Source organism: Myxocyprinus asiaticus, chromosome 6 (assembly GCF_019703515.2).
Source record: "Myxocyprinus asiaticus isolate MX2 ecotype Aquarium Trade chromosome 6, UBuf_Myxa_2, whole genome shotgun sequence".
In the NCBI taxonomy this organism is placed as follows: Eukaryota; Metazoa; Chordata; class Actinopteri; order Cypriniformes; family Catostomidae; genus Myxocyprinus; species Myxocyprinus asiaticus.
The window spans coordinates 21,744,134-21,767,384 of NC_059349.1; the positions used below are offsets into that span (position 1 = coordinate 21,744,134).

The 23,251-nt window shown below is 43.7% G+C and overlaps 1 protein-coding gene across 1 annotated transcript in view; it reads right to left on the minus strand.

Moving 5' to 3' along the window:
- Positions 1-358: 358 nt before the first annotated feature.
- The window catches only part of LOC127441887 (netrin-G1-like), a 105,828-nt gene continuing 82,935 nt past the window's right edge, over positions 359-23,251 (minus strand). The window contains exons 4-7 of the mRNA XM_051699432.1: positions 21,684-21,856; positions 7,422-7,448; positions 7,126-7,170; positions 359-2,157 (exon numbers count right to left, since the gene is read on the minus strand). Coding sequence (XP_051555392.1) covers positions 1,907-2,157; positions 7,126-7,170; positions 7,422-7,448; positions 21,684-21,856 — 496 coding nt within the window. The 3' untranslated portion in view covers positions 359-1,906. The remainder of the gene's footprint in view (positions 2,158-7,125; positions 7,171-7,421; positions 7,449-21,683; positions 21,857-23,251) is intronic.

Genomic DNA, 23,251 nt, shown 5'->3' on the forward strand with positions numbered 1-23,251 from the left:
TAGGAAGTGTAATCGATCGTGAAATCATGATCGCCAAGGAGACTGCTTTCAAGATGTACAGTGAAAAAGGAGTTATATTTTGGTCTGTTCTTACCCCAAACCAACTGGATCGCTTCAGAAGACATTGATTAAACTTGAGTCGCATGGATTACTTTTATGCTGACTTTATCTGCTTTTTGGAGCTTAAAAGGCCTGGTCACCATTTCCTTGCATTGTAAGGACCAACAGAGCTGAGATATTCTTCTAAATATCTTAGTTTGTGTTCAGCAGAAAAAAAAAAGCCATACACATCTGGGATGGCATGAGGGTGAGTAAATGATGAGAGAATTTCCATTTTTTGGGTGAACTATCCCTTCAGTTTAGCAGTGTAAATCCATTTTTTTCTTTTACTTTTGGTGTTGGAGCAAATGAGAGCAAAAAATAATATTTGCTATGATCACCCATGTTTACCCCACTATAGTTTTCTTCTGCATTCCAAACCCACAAATGTTGAAAAATGTCCATCAGACCCATGACCCTGGTGTTGCTAAGCACCATGTTCTACCAGTTGAGTTAAAGGAATACTAATCAGTGTACTTCATCAAAACATCTCTCCATATTTCAGCCTTTACTATATGTTGGCTAATTGCTAAGTGCCAATAGTACCAGTGTAGGAAGGGTACAAAGACCTGCTTTAGACAGCTAATAATGCATAATGAAGGTGCACACTGTGATACATTTTGTTGTAACCATGCAAAATGTGACAGAATTAGACATTTTTTGTTGAAGTCTGAATTAAAAATGTGATATACTTTGGCAGTTGAATGTTGCAATGAATATAACTGTGTCTAGTAAGGAAATGTGTAGTATTACACATTTTCTTCAGAAATTCACATTTCCTTCATTTTCACAATTGCCAAGAGCTCATGAAAAAAAGCAGGCTGCTACTGTATGAGGATTTGGTTTGTGCCTGTTGCTTTTAGGTAATGAACTGGCAATAAACCAACAGTAATTTTTCATCTTTAATTCACAAACATAACTTCTTGTACAGTTCATTCGGTGAGAATGTAAACTTATGTTTTAAGCAAATGGTTAGCAACTGAACAGTAATATGTAACTCCAATGGGGCATTAATAAAACATATCAAGACTTGCCTAAAATTCTATAGGTTTTATCAGTGCAAAAAGTCACGTTGGCCAGGGTCTTTCCTCTTGTTCTGTTTTTCTTATTTTCTTATGTCCAAAAACTCAAGGTAATACCATGGTACTTAGAGATCTATGGTCAAGCTTTCAGACATCTTAGAGCTGGAGTAGTGTGTGTGTGTGTGTGTGTGTGTGTATGTGTGTGTGTGTGCGACATACATCAATCCCACCAATACCACATTGGTCAAAACAGAAGATGGGACTTTTACATGATTTCACAGAATTACAGTAAGAAGAGAAATGTTGGGGGAAAATTTGAGTGTGAGAACTCTGAAAGTCAGTTTGGTAGGGTTTGGTTCCATTTACAGTACATGTCAGTCTAGAAGAACATGTTTAATCTTGACATTGATGATTTGTCTCCAAATAATTTATTGCAGAGTTTTACAAAGCTTTTGGAGATCTGATGAATGGCTTCAGAGCAGTGTACCAGTGTATTTATTCAATTTCTTTCCTAACATTTGTAACAAAGACGAAGATTGAGTGTCAGAGTTGTTTTTATAAATTTCTCCTTGCAGTTTCTCTTCTGTTTATCCATCATCTCTGGCAAACTTTAATTGACACATAGTATTGAGTAGAAAACTTTGACGTTTCCTAAAAAAAAAAAAGAAGATTATTTTTCTCATTTGTTGCCAGGGAGCGTTTCTTTTCAGCCATCTTGTGTCCTCTAACAGGAAGCCAGGTTGAGAATTCCTGTGGCAAATGTCTTTGGGGCACGAATGTCTCCCTCAGAGTGATGTGAGGCCCCGGGTGGCAAGCAGGGAGGAGATGAGTGATAGAAGAGCCAGTGGGAGAATCTGAGCCATGGGTGGGGGACAGAGAGCTCTCTGGCTGGACTGCAGCTCCTCACAGGAGTCACCCTGGCATTGGGTCTTCTCACACAGTATGCCGCTGAAACCCGCTGGACACAGGCAGCGCTGGTGGTGGTGACACACACCTCCATTCTGACAGCGCAAAAGAATGTTGTCACACACTCTAGCTGTGGAGAGCAGAGAAAAAGAGTGAGCATGCATCGCTTGGTTTGCCTTGTCAGGATACACTTTCCATGAAATAAAGTGCATCCATCAAATTGATCGTCAGGTCGCTGTGTGTGATTGTTTATGATGGCCGCTGGAGAGACACTCAGTGGTATCTTTAAGGACACTATGGGGATGTTGTCCTAGAAGTGATATGATTAATCAGAGAGTGAGAGGTGGTATTTGGGGCAGGAGATATATCTGTTTTTTCAGTATGTGACGAAAATTGAAAACACAGCTGCAGACTTTTGGCTAATATCTGTCATCCCTGCTGAAAAGGCCAGCATAAGCCAGCATTAAAGGAACAGATGACTCAGTAATGAAAATTCTATAATTATTTACTCAACCTCGTGTCATCCAAACCCATATGACTTTCTTTATTTCTGCAAAACACAAAAGGAGATATTTTAAAGAAAGTCACAATTGCTTATTTCCATACAATGGTAGTTGATAGTGACTCACTTTAAAGCTTGAAAAAAGCACCCAAAAGTGTCATTAAAGTAGTCCATCCGGCTTGTGCATAAGCCTTCTTAAGGCATCACTTTTTATGATGGACAGAGTGAAATTTAAGTAATTAAACAATCAAATAATTTATAATCTCATGTATACAGAGACCATATAAAATATGGCGACATGTCAATAACATCAAACCTCGTTGGTTCTTACACATCTCATGACCAAATGTCATGACACAAGAACCAATGAGGTTTGGTCTCTGTATAAATGAGATAATCAATTATTTGAATTGATTTGGGAGTGAATAACGACTTAAATTTCTATTTGTTCATCATAAAAAGTGATCGTATGACTTCAGAAGACTTGGAATATAATAATGCTAGAGTCACAAGAGATGCTTTTTTAAGCTTTAAAGTGATATATTATCCACTGCTATTGTACATGTAGTGACACATGGGTTTAGAACAACATGAGGGTGAGTAAATGTAGATAGAATTTTTATGTGGGATGAACTATTCTTTATATTGCCATGCTGGTTCAGGCTGGTCTATGCTGGTTAATTTTTGGTGCTGGTCTGCTACTCACTAGCAAAACTTGAGGCTGGATGATCAAGGACGTCTTGCTAGTTAAGAAGGCTGGCACACCAATGTCCCGTGCTGGGGACCAGCATCCAAAACACAACTTGTTCTAGTGACCAGCTACATTATGCTTGTCTTTTAAGCAGGGATGGAGCTACAGGACCAATACAGAGTGAATGCTGCACTGCTGGTAACCTCCTACAGGAAACTCTATGAGATTTGTCCTTTTAGTATGCAAACACGAATGTGAAGGTCATTCTACCATGCTGCAAAACACAATCAACACCTACTGTTTGGGAACCTTTCAAGAATGCTTTGAACATTTTTTGATTTCCTTGCCTGATATGAAGTCTATTCTTTTTTTTTTAATCATTCAGAAATGTAAAACAAACATACCACATAATTAATTATGGAGTCCCCCCCCAACCCCCCCCCCCCCCCCCAGTTAAAAATCTAGAAAAAAAGGGCATTACTGTGCAGTGAAAGGTAGGCTATGATGCCAGTCCAGCCCGATTCAATCTAATCTCAATTCCCTTGACCTGTAAACATGCTCTTCAGTGGGGAAAAAAGAGATGAGTGCTATTGCATTGTACTCCCTTCCATTATTGAGGAAAATATTTACTTTGGGAGGAGACACAGGAATATTTGCTCATAAATTGAGTGTAATTGCATGCTGCTTTCTTCATTTAAATGGATTATATCCATGTCCTCCTAGGAGAAGGGACAGAATAAAGCTGAACTAAACCAGCCGTAGATATCCACATTTTTTATTTATATCTAGTGATTTGGCCAACAACAATTTTTGGCTTGTTATGGGATGAGAATATCTGTACTATTATTCACAATTCTACTTAAAAGTTTTGTTTCCTCAAAAATGAAAATTCTGTCATCATTGACTCACCCTCATGTCATTCCAAACCTGTATGACTTTCTTCAATGGAACATAAAATGGACATCTTATGCAGAATGTTAGGGAAAGACAGTCTCACTCACCATTTACTTTTATTTTATGGCAAAAAGATGCAAGTGAATGTGAATGGGGACTGAGATCAGTGTCAGTAAATTATGACAGAATTTTCATATTTGGGAGAATGATAACTTTAAACATTAATTAAGTGATTTAATACAACATATCTATAAACAAGAAGTTAATATTACATAACTTGCATTACAGACACAATTTGGCCAGTTATTTTGCCTGTAAGCACTTTTGGAATGCTGCTTGCCCAATCAAATAATAGGACATAAACATTCCATAATATTAAACAAGCAGACATACAAGTCGAGAAAACATAGTGCACATCTAACGGAAGAGCCTTTTAAATAGCATTAAGCATTGAGGAGACAATTTTAACCCTGAGATATTTTATTATCTCTCAGTCCTCGAAAAGCCCATCTGGCATGGTTTAACGGTTACTCAGAAAAGCTCAGATGTCCGTTTTGAGCGACAAGTCTGGAAAGATTTTGCTGGGATTTAAACTTGAAATCTGCAGGCTCTGTTTCTTCAAATATTTACACGCACACCAACGGAACACTGAACACATTTATGCCAGTCCCAGTCTTCATCTTCACCGTGGTTGATGTGCAAGGTCATCCGTCACATATAGTGTACAGAGGCATGGACTGCATTTGCGCTTGTGTTTTGCTTTACCTTCTGACCTAAAAAACAACAACTGAGGTATGAACCCTGGCCGAGGTCTGTCTCTCCCTGCGAGACATATGTGCTATATAGCACCTTCGTCTTGTACAGCGACTTTTTCGCACTATAACAGAATAGGCAGCTCCCGACTTGAGCAATAGTGAAGCATGCATACAACAGATCAATCCGTTCACTGACAGGTCAGAGAAGAGGAAGCTGCTGAAATCACAGTGCTGTCTCTTATATGCCCTGCCTTATGATGAGAGCATTTTTACTGAGGATTTCATATGGCAGGAAATATGTTGAGAATGTGGACTGGAGGTACAACATTCCTTACATGACCAGGGCAGTCTTATGATGAAGATATCACCATAGTGACTTTTGCCTGCATCATGAAAACCTCCTACCATCATACCGTTCTAACCTTAGTTCAGAGGATCCGTCATAGGGCTCTATTTTCGTGAGTGTGCAAAGCGCAACGTGCTACGACAGTGTGAAACATCTTATCCAATTTTCAATAAGTTTACATGTGCAGTTATAACTAGGCTACCGCAGGTTTTTTTGCATAGTCGAGCAACAGTCTTTTTCTTTCCGTCCAAGTATACAAGACACAATGCGTAATCGAATATTTGAAGGAAGGTCGTCAGCTGAGGAAGTGAGATAGATGTTTTGTAGTCGATCTTTTGAGTCATATTAGCACACAAAGCAAAACAAAGAAATCAAATCCTTCAGCTTCAACAACATGTAAATGTATGTTCCTGTCATTAACCATGATACTTCTACTTTGTTTGTTGCGTTTGACTCCTGGGTAAAATATAGTCGAGCTTATGTCACCTTTGTGTACAACACCGTGGTCAATTGTGGTCCGATTAACCTTAACGTGTATATGTGCTGACCGAAGCCAAGCTACAATCGCATTGTCTAGGTCTGTTTGTCCAACTTTACAAAAATTAGACTAGTACAATTTCAGTAGGACTAAAGTGTTAACATGAGATTTTAACAAGACAAATTATTGTTTTAGCCATACTGAAGTTGAACTTTTAAAATGCATGTAAATATACTGACTGCCTTTGAAGAGATCAGTCATGAGAAAACACAAACATACCAGCCTGATCTCACATAAAAATCGGCAAGTGTGTGCCGTTTTTTCTTTAGCCAAAATCGGTATACATTGACTGAATTAGACAACACTGCCTCCAGAGGCTAAATCTGTAAGTGTTTCAGAGCATATAAACAAGTGTGACATCCATTTATATCAAGGAGAGGTTGCCAGAAGCCAGTTGTAAAATAATTGTTTTCAGCTGAACACGGTGTAAAACAGTGAAGAGAAATGCTTATTTTATTTAACCTACCCCCCAACCAAAACCAATGTTAGGGATAAAAATATAACCTCCATATCATACTTATGATTATTTATACAAACGTGATTACTTCCTTGTTTTAATGGGGATTGAACTGTGGTCTCCCATGCAATTGATGCAACGCGCTACCAGTCGTGCCACGAGGGAAAGTAATTAGTGTTGAGCCATTACAAATATGTCCGATGGGAGACAGAGCATGTCAGTGAGTCGGCATACTGCTGCTGATCCTAGGGTACCGGAATTTTCGGAAACAGCATGCTGACTTCCCGTGTGATCATGTTGGACATACTTGTGACTAATTTTACTAAAAAGTTATAAAAAAGACCCTGCTATTCAGGAAGTCCTCATTAATCACAGCTGTCGACTAGCTGCCCACTAACAGAAGGCTTGGATCTAAAGGCTGTGGGTGTAGTATAACAAGACTGAACCTCACAATCTTCTGTTTTATTTTGCTTCTGGTCATGACAGAAAGAGACCACCCTCTGTCAATCATCATCTGCAGGGTGCTATTCAGTAAACACTGAAAATATAAACACTTCAATATTTAAATCCCCTTAAATATGACTTAGATATGGCAGCAGTCATATCTAAGCTGTTCTGCTGTCATGCTTTGTTTTCTGATTATACACATCTCATTGTCATCATCAACCTAAATGTCCTCAGCAGAGTCCTACTCACATAAAATTATTTCTTGGACAGTGAGTTCAAGACTGGAGCCAGACTGAAATCATAGAGAAGATCAAAGTGGAAACAAACAAAGGAGCTTCATTTGTATGAGTATTTATACTCGAGTTGGAAAAAGTCTGTGATTGGTTGCTTTAAGAGCAAATAATGAATAATTAAAACTTAATAATAAATATTAATATATGAATGTAAAAACATTTCTGGAGGTCTTACCTTGATTTCGGTTTGCTGCTCCAAGTGAAGAAGCATTTGGCCGAACTTCATTAAAGTAAAAGAAATTGAGACAAATTATTGTTGCATTTGTTTTGCAATCACTACTTTAAATAGTAATCGTTAATAATTGAACAGATTTCTGGATACTTCTATCTGTTTGAAGCAAAATGATGAATTATATGAGCTGTTTCATACTAACCAATTAATTTAAGTCATCGGCAGACCTTGAATTAGGAGGTCTGAATATTTGTAAGAATTTCCATTTTATGCCCTGAATGAATAAGTGAATAACTCACCAGAAGTGCCAAGATTGCTTGGGATACCTGAAGAAAAAGAAAGCACTCAGATAAGCATCAGCATTTATATTGCATTTATACATAAATCTGGGTTTCAGCCTCTAAAATAAATGTTTAGTTTTCAGTTGAATATGTGATGAACTGGCCTCACAGCTTCAGGCTTTTGGTAAGGACATTAGACAAATGGCAAAAATGTAATCAAACCATTGCATATGATTTTGGTCAGTCTTTCTTGTTGTCTGATTATAATAAGCAGTGCAGTGCCACAGCATCATCAAAATCAGAGACAAAATTAAAGAGATTCGGTTTCAGTATAGTTTCCTGTTTTTTTGTTTGTTTGTTTGTTTTTTGTCAAAAGGACACTTGCATTGGAAAGTCTTTTTCATTTACATTTGGCCCACCAGAGTGATTTATGTTACTGTACTGATCATTAATCAGCAGTGCTGTTAGTTGGCACACATTTTAATCAATGATTTGACTTTTCTATGCATCAGATTTTTTTTTTTTCAGTCCATCTACTATTATGACAGGCCTGACATTTCAAACTGTTGGACCTACATACTGCTATCCAGTCAGTCTGTAGGACACTTTTACAAGAATTAAAGGCCTTCTGTTGTGGCACAGAAATACCTCAGCATGCAATGGCTGCAAAAAACTATGGACCACTGCAGTGTTTGATATTTTGTGTATTCCCTTGTGTTATAGTTTCCAGTGTAAAATGCTTGACCTAGCAACTGTGACTGAGTAGATATTTCATTGCAACATTATTTTTTGCCCCCAAAAGAGTTCAGACGTGATGTGGTTGAATTCTTGCATTCAGAGCAGTGTTATTATTGTTACTGAAAACCAACATGAAAACTAAATAAAAACATTTTATTAAAAAATAAATTAATAAATAAATATAAAATAATTGGACAAAACTGAAAATAAACTCAAAATTTAATCACTCATTTATGGAAATAAAAATCAATACCACAAATTAATTTTAGTTTTAGTTTTTGATACACAGTATATAATACAATTAAAACATTTTTTAGAACCAACTTTCATTAAACATGAAAATGCCACTAAATTGCAACAACACAGAGACATTTAACTGCATAAATAATATTTAAATGTTATCAGTTAACACATTCCTGTAACTTTGGCAGCCCTATAGTTCTCAAATTAAAAGTAAAAAAACTAAATATACTGTAAAAAAATACAAATTTTACTAAAACTAACAATTATAGAGCACTCAAAAAAGGATTTTTGCAGGTTGTTCAGTTTACTTAATTAAAATTCTAGAGCACTTCATTTCACTCCATTCTATCCAATTGTAAAATTAAAGTTTACTTAATCCATTTGAGTTTGGACTACATGAATACTTTTTGTAGCATTGATGAACCTGAGCATGGGATTTCCGAGCATGCTTTGCATGGGACTGGATGGGGTGAACAAAGGTTGAAATTAAGTGTATTTTATGCAGTTTTGAGCAAGATGTTCTGTTATATTGGTATTTAAAAAGAGTGTCTGTTATGCTGGAGTAACAAAGGGGTTACCATTGTTGTGAAGAATGGCGCTTGTGCTTAGGTTGAGGATGGACCTTTACTTTGAAATAATCTTTGATTTGACTTCTTAGCTCTATAAGCAGTTGCTATCAAATTGAAATCTTTGAAAAATTAGATCAATTATTTGCAGTTAGTTCACAGTAAAAAAAAAATGGCAAGTGGCAGCCCAAAAATGCACCAGAGTTTAAGATGATAATATTTTTTTTTATTTTTTTTTATTTTTATAAAAACCCTGGTTAAGAGCAGTCGTTCAGTACTCTCAGCACATCATAGCCCTCATTACAGAGTTATTGACTGATGGCTAATTGGGAATTCTGCTCACCTGAGCTATGAATGACAAGTGTGGAAAACAGGCAGAAGTGGACAGCTGGTGGATGAGCTTAATGTGCATTGATTAAACCAACACATATCTTATTCATAACTAAAGTACCAAACACACATACTTCTTCACTCCTCGAGCACCTGTTCTTCTCACATGGGGCCCAACATTCAAACAAGAGCAAAGAACTGAAAATCCTCTCCTGCACATAAGATCTTAAGGTTTGGCCTGGTTAAAGTCTGTCACCCATTTTTCATTTTTTATTTTTTTTTGTATGTCATATTTTTATATTGTGACATTTGTTTTCAATTCTACAAAACTACACGATATGGCCAAAAGTATGTGGACACCCACTTTTAATTAAAATGTTTGGTTATTCCGTTAATTCCAGTGAAGACAAATCTTAATGCTACAGCATTCAGAATCAGAATCAGAATCAGCTTTATTGCCAAGTATGCTTACACATACAAGGAATTTGTCTTGGTGACTGGAGCTTCCAGTGTACAACAATACAAAAACAATACAAAAACAGCAGCAAGACATAGATAATAATAAAAAATAAAAAATAAAAAATAATTATACACATACATACAGACACACACATGCATACATACATACACACATACACATGGGTAGTGCAAATCTAATACAATCTGTTATGCACAGTGCAAATAAAAATCTGTTATGTACAGTGGAAATGTTTGTTTTTTTTTTTCTCAGAGGAATGAAATGGCAGAATGGTTGGATGTGTTGGATAAATATAAGAAAGTCTAAACTGTGTATTGCACATAGTTATTGCTCAATGGGGCAATTTCACTTTTCATGAGATGGATAGCCTGAGGGAAAAAACTGTTCCTGTGCCTGACGGTGCTTAGAGCTCTGAAGCGTCGGCCAGAGGGCAACAGTTCAAAAAGGTAGTGGGCAGGGTGAGTGGGGTCCAGAGTGATTTTTCCGGCCTTTTTCCTCACTCTGGAAGTGTATAGTTCTTGAAGGGGGGGGCAGGGGGCAACCAATAATCCTCTCAGCAGTCTGAACTGTCCTTTGTAGTCTTCTGATGTCTGATTTCGTAGCTGAACCAAACCAGACAGTTACTGAAGTGCAGAGGACAGACTCAATGACTGCTGAGTAAAACTGTATCAGCAGCGCCTGTGGCAGGTTGAATTTCCTCAGCTGGCGAAGGAAGTACAACCTCTGCTGAGCCTTTTTCACAATGGAGTCAATGTGGGTCTCCCACTTCAGGTCCTGTGAGGTAGTAGTGCCCAGGAACCTGAATGACTCCACTGCTGCCACAGTGCTGTTTAGAATGTTGAGGGGGGTCAGTGTTGGGGTGTTTCTCCTAAAGTCCACAATGATCTCCACCGTTTTGAGTGTGTTCAGCTCAAGGTTGTTTTGACTGCACCAGACAGCCAGCTGTTCAACCTCCCTTCTGTATGCAGACACATCGTCATCTTGGATGAGGCTGATGACAGTGGTGTCATCTGCAAACTTCAGGAGCTTGACAGAGGGGTCCTTGGCGATGCAGTCATTGGTGTAGAGGGAGAAGAGTAGTGGGGAGAGCACACATCCCTGGGGGGCACCAGTGCTGATTGTACAGGTGCTAGAAGTGAGTTTCCCCTGTCTCACAAGCTGCTGCCTGTCCGTCAGAAAGCTGGTAATCCACTGACAGATAGACATGGGAACAGAGAGTTGGTGTAATTTATTCTGGAGTATAGCTGGGATGATGGTGTTGAAAGCCGAACTGAAGTCCACAAAAAGGATCCTTGCATATGTCCCTGGTCTGTCCAGATGTTGCAGGATATGATGCAATCCTATGTTGACTGCATCATCCACAGACCTGTTTGCTCGATAAGCAAATTGAAGGGGATCTAGAAAGGGTCCAGTGATGTTCTTCAGGTGGGCCACCACCAGTCTCTCAAATAATTTCATGACCACAGACGTCAGGGCGACAGGTCTGTTGTCATTAATCATGTGATTTTTGGTTTCTTTGGGACAGGAATAATGATTGAGCATTTGAAGCAGCATGGGACTTCACACTGCTCCAGTGATCTATTGAAGATCTGTGTGAAGATGGGGGCCAGCTGGTTAGCACAGGATTGAAGACACGCTGGTGAGACGCCATCTGGTCTGAAGCCTTCCTCATCTTTTGTTTCCGAAAGACACGGCTCACATCATCTTCACAGATCTTAAGTGCAGGTTGAGTAGCAGGTGGGGGGAGGAGGGGGGTTGCAGGAGGTGTTGGTGTTTGTGTGAAGTGAAGGTCAGAGTGGGTGTGGGGTGTGAGATTGGGCCTTTCAAATCTGCAGTAGAACACATTCAGGTCGTCAGCCAGTTGTTGGTTCCCTACAGGGTTGGGGGTAGGAGTCCTGTAATTTGTGAGTTGTTTCATGCCACTCCACACTGATGCAGGGTCGTTAGCTGAAAACATGTTTTTCAGCTTCTCAGAGTATCTTCTTTTAGCCACTCTGATTTCCCTGTTCAGTGTGTTCCTGGCCTGATTGTACAAGACTTTATCCCCATCCCTGTAAGTATCCTCTTTGGCCTGACGAAGCTGGAATGGAAGGAATGCACATATCCTCACAGAAACTGATATATGATGTAACAGTATCTGTGAGCTTGTCCAGGTCTGTGGCTGCAGCCTCAAAAACACTCCAATCCATGCAGTTGTAGCAGGCTTGTCGTTCCCATTCTGCTCCATTGGCCCATTCAGTGGCATTCTAGAATTGTGTGCTTAATTTTGTGGTAACAGTTTTTGGAGAACTATTTTCTGTTCCATCATTACAATACCTCTGTGCACAAGAAATAATGTATTAAGTCTGGTGTGAAAGTACTTGACTGTCCTGCACAAAGCCCAGACCTGAACCCCACTGAACAAATTTGAGATGAATTGGACGCTGTCACTCAACATCAGTGTCTGACCTCACTGATGCCCTTGTGTCTGATTTGGAGCAAATCCATGTAACTACAGCAGCAAGGAGTGGGATTAATCACTATGGTTTTGAAATAAAATGTTTAATCAGCATATATGAATCTTGGTGTTCAGGTGTCCACAAACCTTTGGCAAAATAGCATAGTCCACAGAGCAGTGGAACCAACAAAATTGGCCAGAACAGAAAACGTCATGGTTACTGGTGTAACCTCCGTTCCCTGATGGAGGGAACGAGATGTTGGTGTCGATGTAGTGACACTAGGGGTCACTCTTGGGAGCCCGAGACACCTCTGGTCTTTGATAAAAGGCCAATGAAAATTGGCGAGTGGTATTTGCATGCCACTCCCCCGAACATACGGGTATAAAAGGAGCTGGTATGCAACCACTCATTCAGGTTTTACGCTGAGGAGCCGATATAAGGTCCGGCCATTTCAGCGGGTAGTTCAGCGTTGTGGCAGGAGGGACCAACGTCTCGTTCCCTCCATCAGGGAACGGAGGTTACACCAGTAACCATGACGTTCCCTATCTGTCACTCACTCGACGTTGGTGTTGATGTAGTGACACTAGGGGTCCCTATACAAAACGCCACAAGGCTGAACTGTGTTACGTGAACTGGCGGTGTGTTGTGGGCAGACTTGCTGTGTGCCTCATAGCCAGCGCACCAGGTCGACACGTAACCTCCCCCAACACAGTTATGAGTGTCAAACGGCCCTTTTTGGGGACAAGTCGACTACCCAGAGATAGAGACAGGCTTAACGCAGTCGTGGCCTCTTTCCCCTTCTCTTTTTCCACTCCCTAAAAAAGAAGGGGGATTATCTGACTGGGCTGCCAGGTCTAGTCGGGGGGTGTCCCTCCCAAGGGGAGGACACCGCAGAGACCACACCTCACCCCAAGAGAGGGGGGGATATTTAAGTGGAAGAATACATCACATGGTCTTTCCAACCATGTGGAGAGCCTTCAAGGTAGATCCTGCCCAATGGGGGAGGAGTTACTACAACATGGAGACTGAGGGGCTCTGCCCAAGGAAGACGCAGTTTGCCAGTAGGGAAACGAACTAGCGGAAGATATAGATCGCATGGGGTTAGCCTTACAGGGAACCGCCACATGCGGAGCACCTACCCCAGAACCGGGCTCTTAGTTAGCGCGTGTACTGGGCCGGCAGCGAGTCTCTCCGAAAACTCGACTGCCACAGGGCTCGGAGGAAGTCAACCAGGGAACAACTTTTGTGAACACTACTGGGAATTAACAGCGCACGTCTTCAGCTCAAAAGGAGGTGGAAGGCGCTATGTGCAAGCGATACACCCGGCCGGCTATCCCGGGCTTATCCGCTTGTGTTGCGTGCCACTACCTGGGACGAAACCGGTTCCACCCGGAGGTTGTAGAACCTTGCAAAGGTGTTGGGTGTTGCCCAGCCCGCTGCTCTGCAATGTCTGTTAGAGAGGCACCTCTGGCCAGGGCCCAAGAAGCCGCTACACCACGGGTAGAATGGGCTCGTAGCCCTACCGGGGGCGGCATGTTTTGGGCGAGACATGCCATAGTTATGGCGTCAGTGAGCCAGTGGGCGATCCTCTGCTTGGAGACAGCGCTTCCTTTCCGCTGTACACCAAAGCAGACAAAGAGCTGCTCAGAGATTCTAAAGCTCTGCGTGCGATCCAAATAGATGCGTAAAGCGTGCACCGGACACAGCAACGACAGGGCTGGGTCTGCCTCCTCCTGGGGCAGCGCTTGCAGGTTCACCACCTGGTCCCTAAAAGGAGTGGTGGGAACCTTGGGCACATAGCCCGGTCGGGGGTCACAGGATCACGTGAGAATAGCCCGGACCGAACTCCAGGCACGTTTCGCTGACAGAGAACGCTTGCAGGTCACCTACCCTCTTGATGGAAGTGAGCGCAGTCAGGAGGGCAGTCTTCAAGGAGAGTGCCTTAAGCCCGGCTGACTGCAAAACTCAAAGGGGGCTCTCTGTAGACCCTGAAAAACTACAGAGGTCCGATGAGGGAACAAGGCGTGGCCTGGAGGGATTCAGCCTCCTGGTGCCTCTTAGGAACCTGATGATCAGATCATGCTTCCCTAAGGACTTACCGTCGACTGCGTCATGGTGTGCTGCTATGGCAGCAACGTACACCTTCAAGGTGGAAGGGGACAGCCTCCCTTCCAACCTCTCTTGCAGGAAGGAAAGCACTGATCTGACTGTGCACCTCTGGGGGTCTTCCTGATGGGAAGAACACCACTTAGCGAAGAGACACCACTTAAAGGCATACAGGCGCCTCGTAGAGGGAGCCCTAGCCTGAGTGAACGTGTCTACCACCGCAGGTGGGAGACAGCTTAGGTCTTCCGCGTCCCATCCAGGGGCCAGACATGGAGATTCCAGAGGTCTGGGCGCGGGTGCCTGATGGTGCCCCTTCCCTGAGAAAGAAGGGCCTTCCTCAGGGGAATTTGCCCGGGGGGAGCTGTCACGAGGAGCGTGAGGTCCGAGCACCACGTCTGGGCGGGCCAGTAGGGTGCTTACCAGGACGACCTTCTCCTCGTCCTCCCTGACCTTGCACAGGGTCTGTGCGAGCAGGCTCACTGGGGAAAACGCATATTTGCGAATGCCAGGGGACCAGCTGTGTGCCAGCGCGTCTATGCCAAGGAAGGCCTCGGTGAGGGCGTACCAGAGCGGGCAGTGGGAGGATTCTTGGGAGGCGAACAGGTGCACCTGTGCCTGACTGAATCGACTCCAAATCAGCTGGACCACCTGAAGGTGGAGTCTCCACTCTCCCTTGAGGGTAACCTGTTGTTACGGCGCGTCCGCCGAAGTGTTGAGGTTGCCGGGGATGTGAGTGGCTTGCAGCGACTTGGTGCTGCTAACTCCGTTGGAGGAGACGGCGGGCGAGTTATGACATACAGCGGGAGCGCAGACCGCCTTGGCGGTTGACAAATGCTACCGCTGCTGTGCTGTCTGTCCGAACTAGCATGTGCTTGCCCTGGATCAATGGCCGGAACCTCCGCAGGGCGAGCAGAATTGCCAGTAACTCGAGGCAGTTGATGTGCCAACACAGCCGCGGACCCATCTAGAGGCCGGCGGCTGCGTGCCCGTTGCCAACAGCGCCCCAGCCCATTTTGGAGGCGTCTGTTGTGACCACGACGCGCCTGGAGACCAGTTCGTGGAAATGAGAGGTCGGTCCAAGGGCTGAAAAGACGGTGACAGACCGACGTAATGGCCACGCGGTGTGTCCCGTGGCGCCATGCCCGTCTCGGGACTCGAGTCTGGAGCCAGTGCTGAAGCGGCCTCATATGCATCAACCCGAGCGGGGTGGCCACCGCCGAGGACGCCATATGCCCCAGGAGCCTCTGAAAATGTTTCAGTGGAACCGCTGTTTTCTGTTTGAACGCCTTCAAACAGGCCAGCACCAACTGGGCACGCTCGTTCGTAAGGTGCGCCATCAAGGAGACTGAGTCCAACTCCAAACCGAGAAAAGAGATGCTCTGAACCGGGAGGAGCTTGCTCTTTTCCCAGCTGACCCGAAGCCCTAGTCGGCTGAGTTGTGAGAGCACCAGGTTCCTGTGTGCGCATAACCCGTCTCGAGAGTGAGCTAGGATTAGCCAGTCGTCGAGATAGTTGAGAATGCGAATGCCCACCTCCCTTAACGGGGCAAGGGCAGCCTCTGCGATCTTCGTAAAGACGCGAGGAGACAGGGACAGGCCGAGAGGGAGGACTTTGTACTGATACGCCTGACCCTCGAACGCGAACCGCAGGAAGGGTCTGTGTCGAGGAAGGATCGAGACGTGAAAGTACGCATCCTTCGGGTCTACCACCGCGAACCAATCTTGATGCCGGACGCTCGCTAGAATGCTTCTTTGCGTCAGCATCTTGAACGGGAGTCTGTGTAAGGCCCAGTTCAGTACTCGCAGGTCCAAGATTGGCCGCAACCCACCGCCTTTTTTTGGTACTGTACCGGCGGGTGGGGCCTCGCGGCGGGGCGGAGCTTGAGGTGCCACACCTCATCGTGGCCGTGCTGAGTCCGAGGACATCGAAGCACTTACCTGGCTCCTTGTGACCACCCCCGGAACAGCCTGGGACGGGGGAGGAAGAGGCCTGTCCTCATGACCCGTGGAGACTGTCACATCGGGGGCGGATTTGTGCCACAGCTGGGCGCTCAGGGCGGGAGACCGCCGCTGGAGCGCCAACCTGCCAAATGGAGTGGTGGACGGTGGTCGTGATGCCAGCCGTACACACTGAATATGTGACCCAGGGAACAAGGAAACCACTCTTGCGGAGCTCTTGAGTACTGCAGCCACTTGGGCATGCAGCGCAATTAAATGCAAAAGGTAACAAAAAGATGATCTGCTTACCAGCTCCAGAGCAGCGGGTTTCATTGTCCCTGGGTCGCCCGTCTCAGGGGCGCTTCGAAGACCTCCGTGGGTTCTTCGGTGCCGGCTGTGAGACGGGTGGTGTTGGCTTCCTGCGGTGGGCTCCACGCCGGGGCCGGGCCGGAGGGGCGGGCTGCGGCGGAGCCGGTGCAGTCACCGCAAGGGGACGCCCTCGGCGATGAGTAGATGGGGTGCAGGATCTTGAGCCACGCCGGGGCAGGACAAGCCGGCTAGCATCCATCTACTGCTCTACCATCGAGAACTGCTGGGCAAAGTCCTCGACGGTGTCGCCGAATAGGCCCGCCTGGGAAATGGGGGCAGCAAGGAATCGTGTCCTGTCGGCCTCACCCATCTCGACCAGGTTGAGCCAAAGGTGGCGCTCCTGGACCACTAGTGTGGCCATCGTCTGCCCGAGAGACCGCGCCGTGACCTCCGTCGCTCGGAGAGCGAGGTCGGTCGCCGAGCGCAGTTCCTGCATCAATCCCGGGGCGGAACTACCCTTGTGCAGTTCCTTTAGCGCCTTGGCGGACTTGCAGGAGAGCCATGGCGTGCAGGGCGGAGGCGGCTTGTCCAGCAGCGCCGTAGGCTTTGACCGTCAGAGACGATGTAAACCTACAGGCCTTGGACGGGGGCTTTGGGCACCCGCGCCAGGTGGCGGCGCTCTGCGGGCATAGGTGCACCGCGAGCGCCTTTATCCACCGGGGGATTGCCGAATAACCCTTGGCTGCCCCACCATCGAGGGTAGTGAGAGCGGGGAAGCTGAAAAGATCGGGACCGGTCAGTAAAAGGTGCCTCCCGCGACCTTGTCAGCTCTTCATGCACTTCCGGGAAGAAAGGAACGGGGCGGGGCGTGGCTTTGAGCGGTGCCGCGAGCCCAGGAACCAATCACCGAGCCGCGAGGGTTCAGGGAAGAGCGGTGAAATCCACTCTAATCGACGCTCGCGGCTGTCCGGGAAAGCATGTCGTCATCTCCGCGTCAGCCTGTGACTGGGCGATCGACCCCGAAGGGAGGAGCCCAGCTGAGGCTTCCGACTGGACGAGCCCGCTCTCCGATGCTGCGCTCGAGAGCTCATCACTTTCGCGGGCTCCGAATAAGAGGTCGAACTCGCCGTGAGACGAGCCGGCGGACTCACCCGGAAGCCCGATCGGGGCAGACGAGCGTGCTGGGGAATGGGAGGTCCGCGGGGGGATACCCGGCGGAGGCGGTCCCATTGGGGTCCCCAAATCGCCCCCAGTGCTAGCCGCGCTGGCCTCAAACCCGTGGGTAAAAGGACCGAGGCGGGAGCCTCTGGGGTGGCTCGCTTCCTTACGAAGGCGAGCCGCGACCGCAACGTTGCCATGGACACATTCTCGCAATGAGAATGTGACCATCCACGAACGCTGTCTCCGCGTGAGCAGTGCCCAGACACGAAAGACAGTGATTGTGACCGTTAGAAGGCGAGAGATAACGAGCACAACCAGGAATAACACACAATCAGAAAAGCATCTTTAAAAAGACGCGTCTTTAAAAAGACGTTCCGTGTGTGCGCTCTTTTAGAGAAATATATACTCTTTTAGAGGGGAAAAATGCTCTTTCAGAAAATATACTCTCTAGTTTTTCTGCCGAAGTGCCCAGGGGCATTCTCTGCAGTGCACCAGTGCAGAGGAGGGAGAAGCCACTGAAATGCGCCGTCAGATCCAGCAGGTGAATGAACAGTAGTATTCAGCTCAATGAGCATGACCGTTCGGCTCCGAAGAGAAAATCTGAATGAGTGGTTGCATACCAGCTCCTTTTATACCCGTATGTTCGGGGGAGTGGCATGCAAATACCACTCGCCAATTTTCATTGGCCTTTTATCAAAGACCAGAGGTGTCTCGGGCTCCCAAGAGTGACCCCTAGTGTCACTACATCGACACCAACGTCGAGTGAGTGACAGATAGGGAACTTTAGTTATTCTGTTTAAGAGGTCCCATCTTGTAAGCCTGCTTCATGTTGTCTTGCTCCATTTGGAAGATTGGGGTAAATTCTGGGAAATTAAGTGTTCCATGTTCCAAAATATGAGGAAAAAATTACTAAATATAATGAAATATATAAACATTCAACACAATACTATTCTATATGTGGCCTTTCAAACATTGATTATTAAAGGGATAGTTCACCCAAAAATAAATTATCTCATGATTAACTCACCCTCATGCCATCCCAGATGTGTATGACTTTCTTTCTTTTGCAGAACACAAACAAAAATTTTCAGAAGAATATTTCAGCTTTGTAAGTCCATACAATGCAAGCGAATGGTGATCAGGCCTTTAATGCTCCAAAAATCACATAAAGTCAGTATAAACATAATCCAGTGGTTTAATCAATGTCTTCATAAGCAATCCAGTTGGTTTTGGGTGAGAACAGACCAAAATGTAACTCCTTTTTCACTGAAATCGTCTCCTTGGCGATCATGTTTTCAAGCTCGATTACACTTCCTATAGTGCCATCTAGCACTCTGCTCATGCATCAAGCACTAGGAAGTGTAATCAAGCTTGAAATCATGATCGTGCCTAGAGACTGCAATGACAAGTTGTAAAGTGAAAAAGGAGTTATATTTTGGTCTTCTCACCCAAAACCAACTGGATCACTGCAGAATACATTGATTAAACCACTGGAGACATATGGATTACTTTTATGATTTTTATTCATTTGCATTGTATGGACCTACAGCTCTGAAATATTCTTCAAAAATCTACTACAAACTACATACATTTCTTTGAATTTCACTACAGGTACGCTTTAATTCTACTTTCATACATTACGATTTGATACACTATTTTTTAACTCAATTCAAATCAAATTCTAATTCAGGAATGAAAGGCATTCCAATTCAATTCTGAATGGTGCACGATTAGCAAATGATGATTAGAATATTTTAGTTAACCAATAGCAATTTTTTTACTACTGGCTGTCAAGATACCACTGGCTGTCCCTTCCATCATTGTTTTTTGAGTATGGAGAGAGATTGCTCCTCTCCTCTGTCTGGCAGTAGGGAGCTGGTGTAAAGGCACAGCAGGATCCTTTTGCTTTCACATAATATGCTACTCCTTGTCTCTCTTAGCCCATCCCACCTGGCAGAGAGATTCCATTTCCCGATGAATTATTTGACACAGGGTCATATGCAACCATATATCTGCATGAGGAAGGACCTGCCTACCAGGAGACTCTAACAAAGAGATAAATTGCCCTCATGATTAAAGCAGATGACTTGATGACAGATGAAAGCTATTACAGCTTAATTAAATTCTGCACTTTCAGCAAATTTGTCTTTATGTGAGAGCCATATGTTTAATAACCTCCCGTGTAATACGAGCTGCGTAGGAGAAGTGGCGTGTCATTGGAATCATGCTCATTTGTGGGGAAGGGTGACAATGCAAGGGTGGGAAGGTATTGGTTTCAAAAACCCGCAGGGGCAATAATGTTATTTTGTTTTCATATGCAAGCCTGTTGCATTGTGGATTTCTTTCCATAACATGTGCTAATGTTCCTTTTGATATAGCTGGTCCTTGGTTCCCTCTGTTGGGCACAGATGTGTCCTAGTATTGGGTTTTTAATAACTGGCTGTCAGTCTAAGCTTTGCCCCTGCATTATGAGGGCTTTCATAACTGGGTAAAGGCTAGAGCTATATTAAAGCCTTTCAAAAGCATGTATACACATACACAGATATTCTACACACCACCCACACAACAGCACTTCAGGTGCCCCAAATCTAATATTGCCATAAAATATCAAGCATGAATTGTTGTATAGTGTCAAGAATATAGAGGAGAATATTCATAAACTGAAATATCAAAGTGGACACTGCCTTTCCGCTTCACGATACACCAAGCCATCAAATGTAGTGAATGCATAAGTAAATGGCCTGTGCTTAATAGTGGTGACTTAGTTTTGAGTCGACCTGCACTGAGGGGGCCAAAGGGTTCTCCCACCATCTGGACAGTGCTGAGCTTCTCTCTGTCCCTGAGCTACAGTTACTGACTTCATTAGATTTATTAGGGCAATGAACCTCCTGCCTAGGGCTGAGAACTTGACAGATGTGCCACTACTCAGCGCCAAGATGGGGATAAAGGAAAGGATGACTTCTATCTCTCAGAGGTTGGGAGAAGCACCAAAAAACAAAAAACAAAACAAACAATTTTAGAGTTTATACTTATATTTTGGATCAGTGAAGTGAAACTTAAATCTTTATATTTAATGTACATCTGTGTTATGTGCTGCCTACAGGTAGAACTGGGCGATACAGCCAAAAATTATATCTTGATATTTTTTAGCTTTTTTACAATAGTCAATAATACTGTATATCTCATATATTTAAGTATTCAACATTAAATCAACAATAAAAATGAATCATTGAATCAGACTTTTGAATTGATTAATTTGAAACACAGTTTGAACTGATTCACGAAAATGTATCAAATTAAATCAGAAATGCTTGAAAAACATTAAAACATCTGTCTTAACGCTCTCATACTCTCAAGTTGTGAGATGAGGAAGGATTATGAGAGTAGTTTAATAAAACAGTAGACTTGAAAAAAGCACATTAAAATAATTGCTATATTCAGAATGTTGCAGGGTTCCTGTAGCTCAACTTGTAGAGCATGGTGCTAGCAACATCAAGATCATGGGTCCAATTCCCAGGGAACACACAAACTGATAAAATGCAAGGATGTTACAACATATTCAGTATTGGGGGGTACCAAATGTAATAATTTAATAATCAACCATGGAAAAACCCATATCAGTGGACCAGTATTATGAATATTGGGGGGGACATGTCCCCCTCAGTGTATATGGTGGTTATGGCCCTGATAAAATGTAAACCCTGAATGCAAAAAAAAAAAAGAAAAAAAAAAGCATCTGCTAAATGCATACATTTAAATGCTTAATTTTATCTCGCTACCACAATTATTGCAAATATAACATGAACATTCCATATAATGCCCAGCCCTACCTACAGGCTTATTGTTTTTCTTTTTGTTGTTGCTTGTAAAGTAAATGTCATTTGGAACAAACACCTGAGAAGGTCATGTTTTGGTGCTTGATGGAGCACTATACTTTCCCATGAGTTTTGTAGAGAGGGAGATGGGGTACTCACAGATATTGGCAGTACCCTTGGGGATGGGTAGGTAGGAGCCCATGCTCCAGGCTCGGCCCTGGTAGTGTCTCTTGCAGCGGGCGCAATCTGGCCCTGTGGTGTTATGTTCACACTCGCAACCCAGCTTCCCTTTGTCGAACACGCAGCTGTTGGCATGGAGATTGCACTTGCACCTACCAGGACAAAAACAAAACAAATGGTAAATGTCAACCCAGGTTAATGTTTCCATTTTGATGCAGTGAACAAAGAAATAGCCATAATGTTTGACGTCTTAGCCGACTCATAATATTAATTTCATTGTGATGGGTTTTGAGCCTCTTTGTGGCATATCCATTACAAACTACAACCTTTAACATAGACTTCCCATGATGCTGTGGAAGAGAGATTCATTATGCCATTAAAAACAGAGCTCATTTGAGCATGCCCCTGTGGAGATACTGAATAGAAGCGTGGGTCACATCTGTGACACAAAAGTAGAATGAAAGCCTCTCAGTGGTTGGGCTTTAACATTGAAAAAAAGGAAAGAATAAAAGAAGTGGAAAGTCTATCGACACAAACAGCACCTCTTCAAAGTTCCTCTGATGTCTGCTGGGAGAGAAGCTTTGACAAAGAATCACTGTTGTTTCAGGGAGTTTAGAGAGCATTAAATGTAAGAGGACCTATTTTGCAGAATCAAGGTCTCTGGATTTTTGTTTTTGGGGGGGGGGGAGGGGGCGGGCGGGTTCTGTCTGATGCCCTTATTTAAGGCTTGACAAAAAAGGAAGCCACAACAAAAGGTTGGGAGGCTTCTAAAAAGTGCAGGTATCAAACTGTTTTAATTATACATTAATTCTACAAACAGTTTTCAAACATTTTAGTAACTGCCAAAGTTAGATTAAAAGTTATTTAGAACGTATTTTAATCTGCTGTCAAATACACTCTCGAACAGGAGTCGCATTCACCTGGGGGGGTAACCATAGCAACAGTTGACCGCTTGAGCGGTTTCCGTTAGGATCAGTTTAGGATGGTACACTGAAAAAATATGTCAGTACTGTCATTATATATCACTTTGATTTAGATCAAATCACAAAAACACTTATCTCAGTCTTTTGTCTAATATGTCTTTGAGTGTCAGTTGACATTTCGCACACTCTACTTGGGTTGGGTTGCGCAAGACGACCTTCAACAAATTGTGTCACAAGAAATACCTACAGAAACCCCCTAAACTAGAGGTTCTCAGCTAGTTGGACACAATCACAACCCAAAAATGGGTCGCAGGTCTGTTCTGATAGGGTTGTGGACAGCAGGATAAACAATGCTAAATGCAAATAATAATAATAATAAAAAAAACAATACAATGTATAGGATAGTAAAATAAATAAGCTTATTAACTTTCAAAAGGGTGGATAATACGCTTCCCATATCTTTTGTTGTTGACATCAAAGGCAGCACATTCAATCAAATTCTACCTTATTTCGATTCATCTGTCATTTGGTAATATTGTTAATACTAATAGAAGATCGGGCCAAGTGTTTGTTCCATAGGTTTAGGGTGGTAAATCACACTTCTATTGTAATTTATACTGTTGT